The 20919-nt window shown below is 37.2% G+C and overlaps 1 protein-coding gene across 2 annotated transcripts; it reads right to left on the bottom strand.

The window, feature by feature from the left end:
• Positions 1–3155: 3155 nt before the first annotated feature.
• Positions 3156–12272, bottom strand: LOC145564067 (transcription factor ICE1-like). 2 transcript variants are annotated; one of them, XM_081624420.1, is made up of 4 exons: positions 11032–12272; positions 9545–9763; positions 4110–4280; positions 3156–3668 (listed from the first exon to the last, which is right to left on the bottom strand). In XM_081624420.1, the coding sequence occupies exons 1-4, from the start codon at positions 12034–12036 to the stop codon at positions 3657–3659; spliced, it is 1407 nt and encodes a 468-aa protein (XP_081480546.1). In that variant the 5' UTR covers positions 12037–12272; the 3' UTR covers positions 3156–3656. The 2 variants fall into 2 exon arrangements, with proteins under 2 accessions (XP_081480546.1, XP_081480545.1); XM_081624419.1 differs by having other exon boundaries at positions 3193–3676; positions 11032–12270.
• Between the last annotated feature and the right edge of the window lie 8647 nt (positions 12273–20919).

Raw genomic sequence — 20919 nt, forward strand, 5'->3', positions numbered from 1 at the left:
TGGAATTGTAAGTAAGAAGTGTCCCAACTACAAGGTACAAGATAAAGAGATGCCGTGAGTTTTATGGAACTTGCAACTTTTATTTTGGTCTACTTGTCAAAATACAAGATAATAAGATAAATAGATACACTATGGTACATACATGACCAATCAAATTTTGCTTATATCACTATAACATATTTATCTGATATTTCATCACCACCAAAATATATCTATCAAATATCATTATCGAAATCAATATCAATATCAATATCAATATCAATATCAATGCATAAGGTTAAGGTACTGACATAAATATTCAAGTCTCATCATTTTACCATAATCGTTGTGAGACAGTCCTAGTTAGTACTCACTCTTCTTCTAAATAAAGTCATACTCGGAGTACAATATTTCGTAGAGGTAACAAATGAATTTCTTAAATTAGATTTGGTTATGATCATTGGTATATTATGGGTCGTTTTGGTTGTCTTACATTCAATGGGGTTGTATTTAAATGCATCATGATATTTTAATTGATACTTTGTATTACATGTATCTTTTGCGATCAAGTTGAAATTAGGTCATACTAATAATTTAAGAATAAAATTCGAATTGAAAACAACTAATACTCTCGTAATTGTTAGGTGTAGTTTCTCATAGTACACCAAAAATATGAAAAATATAAATAAATGACAAGACATCTCAATTAATAATAGTGAGCCTTAAACGCAATACCTACTAGTCTTCCCGTTCCATCTTTAAGACAGCCGCGTGGTTTTCTTGGTCGGGTTTCATAACAATGGTTCGCGTAACTCTTATCAACTCTAAAAGCCGCACACTTTCAAGATACCCTCATGAACTACTAACCGACCTCTAGTAGTCGATTGCGTATGATGGTAATGAGAATGAATCTTAGTATAATTTCACCTGTTATGTACGAAGTAACATCCTTAATGTTACCTTTCACAGTAATGTTCACATCATTAATGTTCACAGTAATGCAATCTTGCTTTAAAGAGAATTGCTCTTACACTGAATTACGGAGTACAATTTTGTAAAAACAGGGTATAAGCTATATTGCCTATATAACATGCTCTAATGTAATAGCTTTACAATAGCACTAAAGCATCAATATTTGCATCAAACTAAATTCTTTGAAGCTAGTCCACAGAATACAGCGTGGATAGATTCATACTTTAGTTTGACTACCAAAATCCGAATATTCGTTAAGACTGTTCTTTGGGATTCTCTCTTATGCTTTATACTTCGTATATTACATTGACAGGGCATCGACCTTAAACAGTTTCGCCTTCCACTTTTTCCATGAAACTATGTGGATGATACAAAAGTTTTCTAAAGTGTGACCAGCATATCACTTTATTTCATCTTCCTCAAACAACACTTTTCTTTATTCTGTCTTTTCGGAACATTTGCGTGCTTCATCTGAGTTAACGCTTCTTTAGTAGGCATTACCAGGTGTTCTCCCCACCCTGTAACCAAAAATAAATACAATAACCAAAGCTCTGTGAATTTTGTGATAAAATGGAGGTTGATACAAATTTGGGATTGCTGCCACACTTGCAACTCTCAGTCTTCACAGTCAGTAATCCTGGCACTCTGTATCAGCAAACCTGCATGGTATTGGTATTGGTGCAGCAGATAAATAATTGGATCCAGCCACTAACAAAGTCTGTGTAGGTTCATATGTATACAGTGTAAATCTACCATTATTTGCAAAAAAGACAAAAAAATAATTCACTGAAAAACACCCCTTTTCTCTCAAAGCTAATGGAAGGTAATTACTGTATTTATAAGACAGGTAATGAAAGAAATATGGTACCTTGGGGCAAAATGATGAACAGTGTTTTACGGCACAGAAATTAAGTTGCTTCAGCTGGCTTCACCCCATCAGAACTAATGAAGATCCTTCGATCTCTCTTGCTTACTTCTGAGCTGTCTCTACCATAAAAAGGCATGCACGCTCGCCCGCCCGTGCACACACACACACGCACACACGCGTACACACACACATTTTTAAGATTCAAATTGTCCACATATAAGATTCAAATTGTCCACATATATATATAAAGAGGAGAGATAACTCTTATAACTTATACAACACATTAAGATTCAAATTGTCCACATAGGAAAGACTTACTAAACCTCATGCTATTCATACGTTATGTCAATTAAAGCTTATCATGACGAATCAGATAGCAAAAAAGGAAACAGAAAATTCTTCTTCAAACTTTCAATACAAACACTGAAGACAGAAATGCAAAGTGACTTCAGGCACCACACATGATTTAAATTTTACATGGTCTAAATGAAGAATGTAGGTCTAGTAAGAAAGTGGGTGCAGTAGACAACTCCTGTCCCATTTCATAGCTCACCTCTGAACCACTGTCCACCACAATGCCACATCATCCACATTCATCAATGATATAAAAAAACCTTACTTTATATTGGTGATGTATCTAATGAAAGGGGAGAGGGGGCACTAATTGGGATACATGATCCCAAATTTTATACGAATTGAAGAAGGGATAATACCAATGCAATCTAAAGAAAAAAGGGGAAAAGCTGCAACTCACAAGGTACTGGGCTTCTCAGGCATTCTCCTTGATTGAACAGCAACAATAAACAATACTTCTGACCTGCATTCTCTTATATATACAGAACTATAAATATAAAGATCAGTCAAGCAAACAAACAATAGCAATGTGAGGTTAAACATAATCTAATTATGGTTCACCATACATGCAAACGACATTTTAATTCTAAAAAAAAGAAAAACATGAGACACACAGCAAATTTCCAGCTCGAGTGATAGATTGGCAACTTGACCCCATGCAAGTCATCTGTCAACCCACCATATGGTATGGTATTAAGGCACAACAGAAATGGACATACCAAAAGGATGACTCAACTACAACCTCAATGTCCTCAAGTAGCACATAACAAGAGTTGAATGGTGACTTTATGTGATGCTACTGTCTTCTTTCTGTACTACTGCATGCCACAGGTGGCTCTAATGGATGGCCATGTTTGAATCCCAAAGTACACTCATGTAAGCAACACAGGCTTTAGGTACTTGCATGAAAGTTCAAATGTACTCAAGAAACAACTGAGTAGTAACCGTCAACCAATTCATAAGGTAATCCAAAAACAGGACTCCAAGTATATATATGCAGCTATATTAAAATAATATATACAAGCTTCTGAAACTAAGGAGAGTACAGAGCAAGTAAAGAAGAAATAACAGGATAATAAATAAATAAATAAATAAATAAGCAACTCATTCTTCCCTACAGAAAGTAAAATTCCTTTATTCCATTTTAAGGTGCTCAAAAGAAACAATAAAATCTACAATTGTCAATCTTCTTCAACAATGGTAGCCAGTAGCCACTGTAGAATGCAGCTAAGGGGAAAAGAAGGAATTTCCTCATCTCCAAGCAGGATAGATAAATTACATACTTTATCATATAAAACAAATGAAAAACTCCTAAATGATTAACCATTAACTGAAAGTAAAGTGAGACAGATTGCCAACAGAGCCTACTTGAAGGGAAGCCTTTACACAGAAGTTTTCATATGTGAGTATGAACAACTGCTACATGACACCATGGAAACCAACCGAATCCAACAACACTGCTTTGATCTGCTCAGGCAAGATTTCATTCCCTTCCCTGCATTGCTGATTGCAAAAATAAGAATTGTGAATGTCTGCCCCTTTAATTGCTGACAAGACATATATTTGAAACAATCTCTAGTAATTAAATTTATTTCAAATTGCAATTGCTTCCATCTTGAAACATTGCCTAAGACTCTAAGAGCATAATACCCAACTCTTTGGAAGATTGGATAATAGCCAAAACTCAAAAGCATTTGAAAATTTAGAGGACAAATCAGGTTTATAGGGGCAACAGGGAATTTTCATATTTCTGAATGCAAAACTAAACCAAGTATAGATGCACATATACATTAATAATTTAATACAGCATCAGCAGAAATAAGTCTTTTTATAAGAATTTGATAGGGCAGAGCTCATTCAGTGAAAACAAGTTAATCTAAATCAAACTATTCAATATAATATTGCTTTAGATTATTGTTAAATAATATATCCTTACCTCTGCTCGAAATATATCCAATGCAAATCCATTAAAACAGCTAATAACACCTTGCTGAATATCCAGCCCAAGGTTCTCCAAAGCTTCTAAAGTGGACAGCAACAGACCAGGTCTACGAGCACAAAACAAGTGGATATTAACTGCCCTTCCTTCTCCAGCACTGACTTCAATCTATACACGGTGAAAGGAAACATGGAACCATTTAGATTACAAGACAAATGGCCTATGTAATTCCATAAATTAGCCCCAAGCATCAAATTGAAAAGCCAGGGAACATGATTGCTGATTAAGGCCAGCTGAGATCACTTTACTAAACTGAGTTTTGCTGATTTACTTCTACTGAGGTACTGATTAAAGCAATTTTTTTTATGTATACAAAACTGAATGTTATTCTTAAAAAAAAAAAAAACCCTCCTTGAGGCAGTTGTTAAGCCTTGGATACTTCCACACTTTAAGAAGAAAATCTTCTGTCTTAAGGACTGTTTCACAAGATTTATCCAAATAAAACATTAGGTTATACTACCATATTAGTTCGTATCAAGGAATACAACATTTGGGCGTTTGTATTTAAATAGGTCTACGTTTTGATTATATCTTAACATTACAACCTTTGGAGGATATTAATTTTAAACAGCTGAAAACCAAATACAACCTGTTAAATAGGTCAATCATGCCACATATCACATTAAGATTGGTTTAAAAGTTATTTTAATTACATTTTTCTCTCTCCTCCCCCATCCATTAAAAAAATTAAATATATTCTTTTTTCTCTTTCCTCCCCCTCAACACCACCACTGCTTCACCCACTTCCGACACCCCACAACACTGCCACCCCTCCCCACTACAACAACACCTCCACCCATCTTAAACCCATTCAAAACCACCCACACATACACACGATACCACCCCCACCTACCACCAAAACAGCCCAACCATACCCGAAACCATCTCATCCACCCCTAATACCACTCCACCATGCCTGAAACCATCTCCCTGACCCCTAAAACCACCCCTTAAGCCCACTAGAAACCCCCCTTTTGCGATAGTTCGTCGGTTAGGTTCATTTGTGGGTTGGCTTGGTTCGTGGTGGTTGACGTGGGGTGGTTAGATTTATGTTGTTCGGCGTTAGGAGGATGGGTTCATGGTGTTGGGCATACGGTAATTGGGTCCATGGTTTTCGGCGTAAGGGGCTCCGTAAGGGGGTCGTTGTGGGGTGGCACACTGGTGGTGGCCTGAGTGGACCGAAGGCGAGAGAAAGAAGAAAAAGAGGGGCGGTGGCCAGTGGTGTCATGGAAGGAGAGGAGAGAGAATGAAGTTATTTTATATTATTAATAAAAAACATGTTTTAATTTATTTTAAAAATATAATTTTATAATTTAAACCAATTGTATGACGACACGTGTTATGATAACCGTTTAAAATCAATACCCTCCAAAGGGTGTAATGTTAAGAAATAATCAAAGATTAACCGGTTTGAATACAAATCCCCACAGATTGTACTCCCTCCATTTTTAAATGCTTGCTCCAACTCCATGCGCGGAGTTTTAAGAGAAATTGGAGAAAGTAATAAAATATGGAGGTAGTGAGATAAGTGGAACAATAAAAAAATTGTAAGCAGCAAAAGTAGTTGAGAGAATTGGAGGAGAGAGAATATGAAATTAATAAAACATGATTTATGGTGGGTCCACTAAGTGAGAAATTAATTAAATATTGTTAAAGTTTTCCAAATAAGGAAATGGAGCAAGTATTTAAAAACGGCCGGAAATGAAAAGTGGAACAAATATTTAAAAACGGAGGGAGTATTACTCATAGCAATTTTCCCTATTGTTAATAGTCCCATTATTTTTCTTCATGGAATAAGAAGAAAATATTAACTAATACTAAAATAGCAACCGTCAACATCATCTTATCCTAAAATTGTACACATGTCATGTTGTTATTAAAAATTTTCACTCCAAAACTGTATATGATAATTTTAATTTTATTTTATTAAAAATCGGGTTAGCTATATGATTATTAGAATCAATTACTGAATAAAAAAATATGTTTAGTGTTCATACGTAACTATTCCTATTCCTAGGCTTTAAAGTTTTCTATGTTCACTTTTATTCCATACCCAATCTATTCTCTTTAAAAAATAGTAATTTAATTTTTTTTCTTCGGGTACCCCTTTAATCATTCAATTTTTCTATGTGCTTAAACTTTTTTTTTTTTTTTTTTTAATATTTCGTGTATTATTTGTTTTGGAATTTTTTTATGTTTTATATTTTATATAAAATTATAAACAATTTTAAAAAATTTATTTGTTTAAATCGTGCATCGCACGAGATTAATCTAGTAGCATAATATTTTAGTTCAAATTCACTAATTGTAATACTTCACAACAATTTTCTCTTTCTCGATCTTTGTAGTTAAATCAGTAAACATGACTAAGGGCGTGTTCTGATTTACTGAGCCGAGCTAAATTGTTTATGAGAGAAGAAAATTAGGAACTGAATTGAGTTGAACTGAAATTAAGCTGAAGAGAATAGGTCCTAAGTTATCCCAAAATCACTTGTAATTCTTGATTGCTAAAAAAGCCAGAAAACATGACACGAAAATAGATCATCCAACTCTCTTGTGAAATTCATTTTTTCAATGTTTTTAATAGAATAAACTATACTCTATTATCAAAGGGTGGACAATGTACAAGCAAGCAACCAGGTTTCATGCACACTTACTAAGAAGGGTCATGCATAAATAAATCATGAGTAACGAAAGCACTCTAAGGCAGTTTCTACAAAATCATTCACTGACAATAACTTTTCCAGGGACAAGGTGAGCAGTATCATTAAATTGAGTGGTTATAGTTTATAACTTTTTATGAGATTGATCAGCCCATTGCATACTTCTAGACTTAAATGGCTAATGTGCTAATCTAGTTGGCAGCATGAGATTCATGGCTATGGCATTTCATCTGCAATATCAGCCACGTTCTTCTGATTGCTTTGGCCATATCACTTATGAGACACAAAATCCAGAAACCTCCCACCGACCATAAGTAGACTAGCCGTGCAATGATTGATATCGATAACATTGCTTAGTTAGACTAGGCACATGAAAAGACTAATACCCCATCAACCTCGTTTCTTACACTGTAGTTGACCCCCTCCTTCAAGTAATCGAGTCCTTCCCACCAAATTCCTAGTTCCTGCAATCTACTTGAATGTCTCATCTGTTACCTTTAACTAGCATGCATAGTTGGAATGTGATAATCAGCTGTGTTTTATGAGTGCATATCAATCTCCCCTTGTTCCCAAATTAATTTAAAAGCTACAAGTGATAATAAAAATATAAAATAAAACTTTGCCATTGAGTACTGCACTAAATTTGTCACCACAGTTTAGTCACCAATTTCTGAGAAAATCCTCAAGCTGCCTAACGGTATTCATACCATCCATTAAGGAATTATGGAAGGGAAAAAAAATAAAAAGAAAAACGAATAAAAAAATGATCATCATGCATATAAATATTAGGTTCCATGACAATCGACCTAATTCCGTGCCTTGGCAAAATATAGCTATAATTCCGGTTATTGAGGTAATAGCGGTTCTTTCCTACAATATAAAGCACTATAGAGCTCTCCCAAATTAAGCAATCTAACTCTTCTTGTCATCAGGTAGTGGTAGCTTCTCCAGTAGAATTCTAACTCTTCTTTTCATCAGGTAGTGGTAGCTTCTCCGGTAGAATGCATCCTCTACCATTAGGAGAACCTACATGCTACTGCAGTACTACAAATGTGGTCAACACTGCACCACTACCCATGAGAACCTCACAAACAAATGGAAATTAAACAAGAATTGCCCAATTCGTAGCCCGATATAATCGGTGAGAAGATAAGTGAGATAAGTGGCCCATTAACTTTTCAGCATTAGCAGAAGAACTTCTCTCCTTAGCCATCAATGGGTGAGATAAGTGAACAAGTGAACATTATAAATTTACAGCCAGAACAACTCAATTCACTTTGTGATACTCCTTCTATCCCAGAATAATTGACACAATCAAACTTTGCACACATGACAATGTACTGGTTTGACTTTATTTTTATATGATTAATATTAAAGAATATTATTTTAAAAAAAATTATATTATGAAATTTTACACTAATACTCCCTCTATCAAACTTTGCACACATTTCGATGCACTAGATTGACCTTATTTTAATGTAATTAAATATTAATGAAAATTATAGAAAAAGTTGTATCGTGAAACTTTATTTTAATACCTATCAAACAACATATTTTATATAAAATATGTTTTTATAATGCTAGGTAAAAATAAAAATCAAAGTTGATATATGAATAGTGAAAAAAAAAGTCTAGAGGGAGTACCTATTTTAACAACATATTTCTTGATAAAAATATATTTTTATTACGTTAATAAAAAAAACAATAGTTAATGTTCATATAAGAATAGTGAAAAAAAAGTCCAACGTGTTTCGGGACAGAAGGAGTAGCGTTCAACATTAGCTTGAATAGCATCAACGGTCATGTCTTATGCCTTGTCTCTTCTTAGATTAATTCTCTCTCTTTCAAAAGCTGTAACACTTGTCATAAGCAGTCAAGTCCTTGAAAATCAAGTGGGAGCTCCATATTTGGGCTACGGCTATCACCTAAAAAGATTTATGGTCGAAGAATTCCTCTCGTCTCAAGGTTATAATCGATTTCATATTGGAGTTTCCACTTCCCATCCGATGACTTGGACTTTCCCCATGGGTTGGAACCCACTCCTTCTCAAGTCTCATAAGAGCTAGTCCACATAAATCAGCTATTTACCAAATTAAATTTAAAAAAAAAAGGGAACAACTCCTTTTGATGTGGATTAAATCACGTTTTTTAGAGGTTGTGCAAATTTTTAATGAAATAAAGGATACTAGCAATTAGGGATAAACCTACTTCAAGAAAGTTTGATCTTTTCCTCTAAAACAAGAAGAAAAACATTGAAATCAATTCGATTCACTCAAACTAAGTCACAATTTTTAGATTTCATAAACAAGAGAAATCTCTTTTGTTGTTGATTTCTCACCCCTATTTATAGGGTTAATTGTACATGAAATAGTCTAGAAACCCTATCCTACTTGGATTCCTAATAGACTTGGATTGCTAGCCCAAAATCTTATCTAATTAAACATAACTAAATAAACTAACTCAAACCCTAATTAAACTCCTTAATCTAAGATTGCAACAAGCAATTAAGTGTGCTTCAGGGACTACCATCATTTTTCAAGGCATGTAGCAATTTGTTTATTTTATTTTTATGATTGTATCACAATATCTTTATCAAGCAAGCAAATCATCTTTATCAAGCCAAACCAAAGAAAAACAAAACAAAGCAAACTAAGCAACACAAGACCGAGGAAACAAATAAGATATTCGATAGTCAATTCATAAAGTTACCCTAGCAAGCTGATTCTTGGGGACCAGTAAAGAATTTGGGGAAATTTCCTCCTTCACACGGCATGGAAGAGTTGGTGGGATAAGTGTAGAAGGATGAGAACTAGTTGGCATCACAGGGCCAGGATTACTGGACTCCAATTCATTATGAAGCTCACTAATCCTTTCCAAAAGCTCTTTTAAATAATCAATGGCATCTCCAAGTATTGAGGCTCTGTCCATCTGCAGGAGGAATACCAATTATCAATTTTTTTTTTTTTTTTTTTTTTTTTTTTTTTTTTTTTTTTTTGTGAGGAAATATTGTGTTTATTAAGTGAACATGAGAGTATTGTATTACATAGAGCAGTAAAAAGTACACAAAAATAATCCACAGTAAAGAAGAATTCAGTTGCACTAAAAGATTTATCAAGTCATGACCACAAATGTAATCAGGAAAAGATGCATCATAAAAAGCATCCAGGACAAGTATAAACCAAACAATACTCTGTAGAAGTTGGAACTCGCAAGAAGCAGGCAGCCATCTAGCAGTGTTTTTATAATTTTATCCATCATCAAAGCACTCTGTATTCCGTAATAAGAAAGATTTCCACATCAAGCTTTTGGAAGCATCTTCCCAGTCTAAGGAGCCTTAGAAAGTAAGTCTAAAAATCCCCTAGATTTATTTCAAGTTATCCAATCTACAACAAGCAAAATCATCTGCTGACACAAAACTCCAGATAAACCAGGTAAAGCTAGACTACAGGGTAATATGTTGACCCAGTGAAGTTTCGCTAATCCCAAATGCCATAAACACTCTAAAGTACCACCTTTACCATTTGAAATACCACCCCAACCATCCAAAAGTACTATAAAATATGCACCAGACCAGTCCACCGCAATTCTCAGATGTACAGCCCTACAGAATCAATGTACGCCAAAGTCACAAAATATAAGGGACTGGATAATTTATTGATCTCTGAGATCAATTGGAAGCTTCACAAACTAGACCGAAAAACCGTCAGCATAATTCCAACCAGCTTACTTTCATGCATGATCCGATCATCACAAGCTCAGAATCCAGTTTTAAACTTTTAACTTATGGTTATGAGATTATGTTGCTCTAATGATGACCACCTAAAATAACGTTGAACCCTGTTTAAAGATCTAACCTTTTTGTCCCCACTTAGCAGCTAGCAAGTTATAATTCAAATCACAATCATTAAAAGCAAACTAAATCATATATAAACCAATCCTTTTCGGTTCTTCTGTATAACTACAAAATTAACAAGTTCTAATAACACATAGAATCAAGTTCAATCATCCAAAGAGAACAAAAGGCAATTATCTAAAATTCATAAAGCTAGTAATCATACACAATAAGATTATAAACCCTAAAACTAAAAGGTGTTTGAATATATAATAAACCAAAATAAAGTCAGCTAAAGTAAAGATGACCTTGCTAATCTTAGGCAATAATAAACCAAAACAAAATTGACTAAACTAATGCTGACCTTGCTAATCTTAGGCACAACAGACCTAAGCAAATAAAGGCGGTCATTAAGCTTCTTCCTCCGCCGCCTCTCCGCCATCAAATTCTTCGCCGGCAACCCCTTCCTCTTTCCCTTCCCCTTCCCACTACCACCACCACCACCACCACCACCTACCACTAAGCTATTGGTATTCGAGTTTGAAAAATTACCATTATCATCATCATTAATACTATTATCATTGTTCATAGTAACATTATTATTATTATTACCAACATCACCTTCCTCAAATTGTTCATCAGAATCATAATTAACCATTGAAACCCCAAAACTCCCTTCAACCTCATCTTCCTCAACATCACCATTACCATTATTATTTTCCCTCTTTCTCTTCCCTCTTCCTCCCCAAAACCCACCTCCCAATTCCCCCAACTTATCCGACCCGGTTGAGCTGGACCGGACCATAACCCGTTTCTGAAACAAACTGGGCTCAACCAGACCCGGCCCAGTACTCGAGCCCACTTCTAGGGGCATCAACATTTTCACCCGGTTCCCAAACAAAGCAGAATTCGAATCCAGACCATCTAACCCAGAGTACCCAAACCCAGGTAACTCGAAACATGAACCCGGTTCAGGCGCATGAACCGGAGGAAGAAAACCCGGTTCAGTGCAGAAATTATAAGCACTTGATTCAAAAGGACTGTGATTATAGAACGAAGAAAGAGAAGATTTAGCAGCAGAAAATGGGAAGAACGGAAGTTGTTGTTGCAATGAAGACGATGATAGTAATGGGTCGAATTGAGGTTGAGAAGAGCAAGACGACGTCGTTTGAAGAGTAGAAGGAAGGAGTAAATTGTCATTTCCAATTTCTGATGGTGGGGTGATAATGTGACCGCCGGTGAGGTACCAATCAGCACCGTCAAGCGGTGGTTGTTGAGGTGGATGCGGTGGTGGTCGTGTCCATGAAACGGCGTCGTTTTGGTCAGCTGTGTCGTCCACCCATGCGACGTCGTTTGATCTTGAAAGCATTTTGCTGAGGAGAGAGAAAGTGGGTTTTAGGAGGAGAGAGAAAGAGAGTGAGTGAGCTGGAGAAAAAAGGAGGGTAAATTAGAGTAACACGGTGGTTCAGTGAGTGCCGTGCACGGTGGTGTGAGACACGTGGTTTATGATTTATGGAGGCGCTGCTTCATGTCACGGGTGTGTTGGGTTGAATTCAATTTTGAGATATGGGTTCAAGTTTCAACTTTTCAAAACTATTTTCTCATGCCACACACAGCTACTGTTTTTTGTCTTTTCTCTCTTCTCGGCCGACCTACTTGCGATCTACAGGGTAGATTATATGAAAATGGATACAGATACGTTAGAATATAAAAGCCGAGATAAGATCAATCAATAATCAAATAACTCAACTCTACTTCTTACATTAAGGCCCTGTTCTTTTGAGTTTCTGAACAAAGCAGAGCAAGAGTTAGCAGAGCAGAGCAGATTTCAGCCGAGCCGAGCAGATTTCATTATTATTATGATTACTACTACTACTACTACTACTACTACTATAATAATAATAATAATAATAATAATAATAATAATTGGGGCGATTAGGGTTGGGTAGGTTTAGGCTTTTCCGATCTTCCACGTCATTTTTCCGGCAAGATCACCGGCGAGGTGTCAGGTTTTGTGATCGTCAATTTCTGGGCGTTTAGCAAGCATTTTCCGACGAAGTTACAGCGATTGTTTCTGGGCTTATTTCGGTGAAGTTTTGAGCGTTTTTTTGGCGACTATTCAGGCTGTTTCTAGCGACTTTTGGGTGCGATTCTACGGTGGCTTTCAAGGGGACTTTCCGGCGGAAATAAAGTGGCTATAAGGTTGGTTTTAAAGGCGGTATTAGGGGTTGTTTCGGTGCAGTTGGCAGTTGGTTTTAAGGGTTGTTTCTGGTCGTGTTTCTGGCAGTTTCTAGGCGTGTTTTTGGTCGTGTTTCAGGTCGTTTTCTGGCAGTTTCTGGGCGTTTTTTTGGTCGTGTTTCAGACAGTAATTTGCTAGCATTTCAGGCTCGTATCTGGTGAGCGTTTTTGGGGTTGTTTCCGGGCATTTTTGAGGCAGGTTTTTGGGGCTATTTGTGGGCTGTTTTCAAGTTGGTTTTCAGGCTAAATTCTGGTCGATTTTGAGGCAAATTTCAGGTTGTTTCTGCGTGTGTTTTTGGTTGTGTTTTGCGGAAGTTTCTGGTGCAGTTTCGGTAGCTCTTGGGTGCAGTTTTCTGTCTGTATTTTCTGGCGTGTTTAAGGTCAGTTTTCAAGCGTGTTTCTATCGAAATTTCTGGCACTTATATCGTCTATTTGCCGCTGTTTTTGGTGTGCTTTTCTGCTCAGTTTGGGTGTTGTTTTGGGTGTGTTTTGGGTGCAAGTTTCTGGTCACCTTGGGTGCTGCTTTGCTGCGTTTTTGGGACTTTTTTTGTGCAGTTTGCGTGTGGTGTATTGCGGTTCTCTTGTGGCAAGTTGTGGTGGATGTTATGCCTCCTAGTGTTCTCTTTCATTGCCCGTTCGTGGGTCTTAATGGGTGTCAAGATGGTAGGGGTAATGGGCTCACTAAAACTTCTTTTATCACTCATCTCCGTGACCGCCATTGTTGTGCGAATGCGCGGGATTTGACCCGAAACTCTCTTACTTCTGATTTGGCAATTTTCTTAGAGGCGGAGTCAACTTTTCGTCGTATGGGCATTTGGCTTTGTGGGGAGTGTTTCAAAACACATTCTCTTCGTACGAAGTGTCGGCATGGTACTAATGACTTCGTGGCCCCTCCTGATTCTGGGGATGATGTTGTTCGGTTTGTTCTTTATGGTTTTCCTAAACTGCAGGGTCCTGCTGTATCTGATCCTTTTCCTAGGGTGCCTAGTGAGCCTCATTTTGCTTTTGATGTTGCTCTTCTCGATAGTTTGATTTCTAAGCGGTTTCGTTCGGTAAAATCTATCCCTCCTAAGTGTCGCTTGGGTTTTTCTCGGGTTCTCAAAGAGGCCCTTAATAAGATGATTGGCAAGCCTGATGACATCTCTTGTTGGGTTCAATTGCTTGTGTTACCTCTATGTGTCCTTAAAACCTTTTCTCCGAGGAATAGTCGAGAGTGTTCTTCGGGTGTCAGGCGACTGCGGCAGGAAGAGAGCATCACCGCTGCTATTCGTTCTTGGTGTGAGCCTGGTGGTTCTGTGCAGCTTGTGCGAGACACGTTGGCTGATGTTTCTCCACCTTTGTTGGACGTTGATGAGGACCATGATTTGTCCGAGTGTAATATTAAGCAGTGTAAGAGAAAGATTTCTGACGGGCATTTCACTACTGCGGTTAGGGTTCTTTCGTCTTCTGGTCTTGCCCCTTACAATGATGCTACTCTTGCAGATTTGCAAGCTAAGCACCCTTCCTTTCCGGCTCCTATCTTACCGGATATTCCCGTTGATCAACACCTTATTGCTACTCCTGCTGTTGTTTTGGATCAGATTAGGGGTTTTCCGAAAGGTACATCATGCGGTAGAGACGGCCTGCGTGCTCAACACCTTATGGATTGTTTTAGTGGTGCTGCAGTTGCTATTTCAGACGAGTTGGTAGACTCTATTACACAGGTGGTTAATCTTTTTCTCGCTGGGAAATGTCCTGCTGAGTTAGGATAATATATTGCTAGTGCTCCTCTCACGCCGCTTGTTAAGCCTGGAGGTGGTATTCGGCCTATTACTGTAGATACAGTTTGGAGGTGTCTTGTTTCAAAGGTTGGGGCTGCTTTAATTGGTCCGCGTCTGGGAAGCTATCTAGGAGGTCTTCAGTTTGGTGTTGGGGTGCCGGTGGGTGGTGAGGCTATTCTTCATGCTGTTAATCGTTTGGTTGAGGCACGTGGTGGTGATGTTGGTCTCTCTATGTTGTTGGTGGATTTTAAGAATGCTTTTAATTTGGTAGACCATTCGGCTATGTTGCATGAGGTTCGTCTCCGTTGTCTAGCTCTCTCGCGATGGGTTGAATTCTGTTACTCTACTCCAGCCAGGCTGTTTTACGGGGAGCATACCTTATGGTCATGTCAAGGAGTGCAACAAGGTGATCCTCTAGGCCCTTTGCCTTTTGCTTTGGTTCTTCATCCGTTAGTGTGCCAAATCAAGGATTCTTTTGACTTATGCTTGCAAGCTTGGTATTTAGATGACGAGACTATTATTGGTGACACCTTAGTGGTAGGAAAGGTTTTGGAGTTGATTTTGGCGAAGGGACCTCGTCTCAGACTTCATGTCAACGTAGAGAAAACAGAAGTATTTTGGCCCTCGGAGGACCCTTGTAGCCGTCTCGTCGGAATCTTTCCTCCAGATATTGGTCGTCCGGTGCATGGTGTTAAGTTACTGGGTGGTCCTGTCAGTGCTTATTCCTCTTTCTGTGGTGAGCTTGTTTCACAGAGAGTGTTGAAGACCGTTGTGCTAATGGGTGTTGTTGCTAAGCTCGATGATCCCCAATGCGAGTTGTTGCTTCTTCGTGCGTGTACTGGGGTTTCAAAACTCTACTTTGCTATGCGCACTTGTCCTCCAAGTCTTTTTGAAATTGCACAGGTTTCTTTTGACATGGCCCTTCGGGCTTCTTTGGAGCGCATTGTAACAACTTCGGGGCCTGGTTTTGGTGATTGACAATGGCGACTTGCCACCTTACTTTTTTCTTATGGTGGTTTGGGTGTCTATTCGGTGGGTGATGTTCGACATTATGCTTTCCTTGCATAGCGTCTACAGTCTTCAGGCTACGCTTCTTCGCAATTCTGGTATTGTTGGTCCGGGACCGGCCTTCGATGGTGCTCTTAGACTTTTTAACAGAGCTGTGGAGACTGACCTTATGAGTAACCCTAGTGAGATCGGTGCCCCCAGACTCATGAAAAAGTTGGCAGATATATATTTCACGAAGGTCACTGCATCTGCGGATTCCACTTTCTCCTTAACTCCGCATCAGGTAGCCTTATGGAAGTCCCAGCAGGGGGATCACTCTTCGGCCTGCTTGCGGACGGTCCCGATATCGGGTTTGGGTCAGACTATGAATGGTAAGACTTACCATAGTGTTCTTTGCTACCGGTTGGGTGTTCCTTTGTTCTCCGTTTCAACACCGTGTTCAGCTTGCTCAAGGGTTTTTGACGGGGATATTTATGGGGATCATGCAGTGTCTTGTGCTGGGATGGTGGGTATTAAACATCGGCATAACGTTGTTCGTGACACCCTTGTTGATATTTGTTTTCGGTCTGGGATTTCTGCTCGAAAGGAGGTTAACGTTGGGTTGACTGGAGGGAACGACGGGGTTCTTCGACCATCAGATGTGTTGCTTTATTCCTGGGATAGAGGCCTTGATGTGTGTGTTGACTTGACGGGGTCTTCACCTTTAACGCAATCGGGGTTGTCTGACTTCGTTCCTGGTCATGTTGTGTCGGCGGTGGCTCAGCGGAAGCGGGACAAGTATGGGGCAAGTTGCAGGGCTATTGGCTATGGTTTTCTTACTTTCTCCTTTTCTTCGTTGGGGGAATTAGAGAAGGATGCTATTGCGTTGCTGAAGCGGGTTCAGGCGTTCGCTAAGACTCGGGATATTGGTGCTCGTGCAGCTGCTCACATCTTCAACAGGATCGGGTTCGCAATAGCTAGAGGGGTGGGGGCTAGATTGTATCGCGGCTCCCCACAAAAATTAATAATTATTATTATATTTTTTATTATTAGTTATTAACTTTAAATATTAATTTTTAATATTATTATTATAATTATTATTCTTAAATATTAATTATTTATCATAATTATTAAATATTAATTATTATTAAAATAATTCAATATTAACTATTATTATTGTTATTAAACATTAATTAGTTATTATTATTATTATTATTATTAAATATTAATTATTATTATTAAAATGATTCAATATTAAGTATTATTTTTAAGTAGAGCAGAGCAAGGCTGAGCAGAGCAGGACTCAGTAGAGCAGCTCTAAAGAACAGGGCCTAAATTGAGGGATATTAAAGGGAGTAAAATATTGCATTTGTTGATACATAACAAGGGATATATAAATAATTTCACGTACATATGAACAAATACATATCCTCATTTTGGAGTAGATCATTAGGTGATCAAATAGTACCATTGTATATCCAATGGTACTGTATGTACATGTAGTGGTACAATATATGCATTCAGTAGTACTAAGTAAATGCATATATAGTACCACTGGATATGCAATGGTATTTGTTGACACCGAAATTTTGTTAAGATTTAGGTGTGAAATATAAGACATTATCTTCAAGATATCGTAGAATATTTGGTAGTTATCTTGTTTACTAATCTATAACACTCTAAATAAAAAGGGTCGTTTATAGGGTTTAATAAGGCTCAGATGGAATAAGACATAAAGACCCATCTCCTCCATACAAGGCTCGAATGGAATAAGTCTATAGGTGTATAGTATGGAATAAGCCAACAAGGTCCTGTACTATGAACACATAACAAAACCCTAGCCCTTTGAAGAGAGGAATCAAGAGATCTACGAGAGTTAAAAACCCACTAACTATCAATAAAATCATTGTTTTCGTATATTTCTAGCTCTTTATTTGTATATTACAGGTCTAAATTTGTATGGTTTACAAATTGGCACTCTCGGTGGGACAATTTTCACTCTTCATCTCTACTCTCCAAGTTTCAAAATCCGTGAAATTGATGGAGGCATCACAAATTTGCTTTCAAATTCTACAAGAAAAATTTCAAGACCAAGTTGTATTCGATGTCAAATCCACAACAGGTCTTGAGGAGGCATTTGTTGACACCGAAATTTTGTTAATATTTAGGTGTAAAATATATGTAAATTAAGAGATAATATAAAAAAAATAAGATATTATCTTCAAAATCTCGTAGAATATTTCATAACTATCTTGTTTACTACTGTATGACACTCTATATAAAGAGGGTCGTTTTTAGGGTTTAATAAGGTTTAGATGGATTAAGTCACAAAGACCTCATCTCCTCCTTACTACCAAACATTGTAGGTGTATAGTATGGAATAAGCCAACAAGGCCATGTAATATAAACACGTATCAAAACCCTAACCCATTGAAGAGAGGAATCAAGAGATATATGAGAGTTGTAACCCCACAAACTATCAATAAAATCATTATTTCCCTATATATTTTCTGCCTCTTTATTTGTACATTCAAGGTTTGAATTTTTATAGTTTACAATATTACATAAGTTATCCATGGTGCAATTAAAGTGTGATCCTATCCTATTATTGCAATCTGACAAAAAATTATGTAGGGTCCACTCACCTATCTCTTTCTTTCTCTCTCTTTCATGTGATTTAACTACATTTTAATGTTTGTTATGTATTTGCAAATACATAACAATACTCCATTTCTACTTACTCCACTAAATCTAGGTACAAAGTACAATGAAACGTATATTTAATTTGTTAATAAGAGTTTCATTCATTTTAAAATTGGTAACATACTTGCATGTTCAAGTCATGTTAATTTCGATTCTTGAGGATGTGAATTTTTGTTCCTCTCCCACTTATAGATCTTATTAGAGTATAGACATCCATTGCCCAAGTTAATGATGGCCATTATATGTTTAATTAATCTCTCTCTCTTCCACCTCAGCTCACTCATGTCTCATTTTCATTCCCACTTATGACCATACATACCCATTGGTTTCCCTTGGGTAATTCTTAGCCCTGCACCGTGCTGGGCACATCACAGGTATTTACTAAGATTTGTGGGTCACGAATGTTGTAGTTTGGTAGAAATACATGTATTGTACTTGTACTATGAATACAAAATACGTGGGCATTTATTTCCCGTTTGAAACAGTTACCCGTTACTTAGGTCGTTATTGTATTGAAGCATGCTCATTTCTCAATTTTGTCTTCCCTCTTCTTATGTAAGCTCTAGTGACCTAAATTCCCCAATTTTCTTAACCCTATTACCCTAAAATGTCATCATAAAAATTTGTATGTGAGTTGTTGTCGGTGATACAAGGGCGTAATTGAATGGAATGCGGAATTTGGTTAATGAAATTGATTGTGGTAATTGTAATCGAGCTGAGCTATATTCTTCCATTTCCTCTCATCCCTGAAGGCGTTGTACCTATCTTGAATACTCTATTGCAATTGTAGGTGTCATGTTAAATAAGTAATTGAATTAAATTAGGCAATGTTTAGGTAGTTGCGGGATTTTAGGGTTTGTGTAATTCAATTTCGATTTTATGGTTTTATAAGGTCTGCTAGTACACTGTAAACACAAATTTGGAGTTATTGTTAATTGAATTGATTGTATGTGTGTTTGTTAGTTTCTGGTAATGAGCCATGAGTTTGGATTTCTGCTAAAAAGGCAGTAATTGTAGTCTGTAACTGTGGGCAAGCTACAACAAGAAATTTCTGTTTGACAAGGCTTGGGTTGTTGCTAGCTTCTGTTGCTTATTGGGTCTTATTGTATGAATGGTTATTGTTATGATAAGATTTGTGGCTAGCTTTAGTTGCTTGCATAGAAATTTCTATTTGATAAGATTTGTGGCTAGCATGTGTGATGGTTGTATGAATGATTATTGTTGTCTGATTGTATGAATGGTTATTGTTATGATTGCCTTTACCCCATAAGTTGTTGAGTTGGTTACCCCATAAGTTGTTGAGTTGGTTACCCCCTAAATTGTTGAGTTTGATTATCCATAAGCTATTGAGTTAGTTAATGGTAAAATATTTGGGTTTGTAATGTGTATAATGTAGGTGTAAATGGCAAATGTAGATGAAGTATTGTATTTGTCTGGTGAGGAAGGGGAGTTCCTAGATGATGTAGAAATGTTGGAGTGTAATCAACAAATTGTTGAGCTTCATGCAGAGGGAAGTGATGACAATGGAGGATATTGCACTCCAGATGAGCAAGAGGAGAAGGGTAATGTGTCAATGGTGAACATGGAATCCTGTTAGGGTGGATCCTTATGAGGTGGGAATGATTTTTGAATCATGGCAAGAAGTTGATGTTTATTATAATGCATATGATAAGCAGCAAGGATTTAGGGTGATGCTTGCTCAAAGTGCGTATAAGATGGTGCAAGGAGTGAAGGTAAAACGTGCCGCAATGTGGAAATGTGACTGTTTTGGTAAACCAGACACTAGAAAGAGGGTTGCGGGTAAAAGACTTTCAAGGGAGTTAGAAGGGGAACCCGTAGCAACAAAAAAGTCGAAAAAATGTGGTTGTGGAGCAAAGGTGTATGCTGGATTGTTGGAAAATGGTAACTAGGAGTTGAAGAAAGTGGAGTTGAAGCATACTAATCATATTCCAACCCCATCTTCTAAACCATTGTTTGCTCCAAAGTACAGGATGGTTGAATTGGAGAAAGTGCCTTATGTTAGGCTTGAATTTGGTGCTGATGTTGGTATATGTTCCTCAACAATGCATAACATGTTGGCTAGTGAGAGGAATGACTTAGACAATATGCCATTTACTAAGAGGGACTTGCATAATTATAGGGCTAGGCAGAAGAAGCTGAAGTTCAAAGATGGTGTTGCAAACGCGATGATGAATTATTTTAAGATGATACAAAAGAACAACAAGAATTTCTTTTTCATGCAAAGGTTGGATTCAAATGGGGTACTACATGATGTGTTATGGGTTGATGCTAGAAGCCGAGCTGCTTACGAGGATTTTGGTGATGTCATGTGTTTCGATACGACTTTTCTGATGAATAAATAAGATTTGCCATTTGCAAATTTTGTTGGTGTAAACCATCATGGGCAGACAAATTTGCTTGGCTGTGCCCTAATATCTAGGGAGAATACAAAAACTTTCAAGTAGGTGATGTTATTCTTTTTCATCTCTATAACTTCTATTTATATGCTTAATTTTGGTAAATTTTGCACTGATTATTTTGTTTTCTGTATTTGTGAAATGTTA

This window comes from Chenopodium album, chromosome 10, assembly GCF_948465745.1.
Source record: "Chenopodium album chromosome 10, dcCheAlbu1.1, whole genome shotgun sequence".
NCBI lineage: Eukaryota > Viridiplantae > Streptophyta > Magnoliopsida > Caryophyllales > Amaranthaceae > Chenopodium > Chenopodium album.

Bases quoted from the DNA above. Each gene is read 5' to 3' on its own strand.
- LOC145564067 (XM_081624419.1), bottom strand. From the start codon at position 12,036: ATGCTTTCAAGATCAAACGACGTCGCATGGGTGGACGACACAGCTGAC. The intron at 9,764-11,031 runs GTCAGCATTAGT...TTCCTCCTGCAG, and splicing joins TTGTGCCTAAGATTAGCAAG to ATGGACAGAGCCTCAATACT. The intron at 3,677-4,109 runs GTAAGGATATAT...TTTTGCAATCAG, and splicing joins TGGATATATTTCGAGCAGAG to CAATGCAGGGAAGGGAATGA.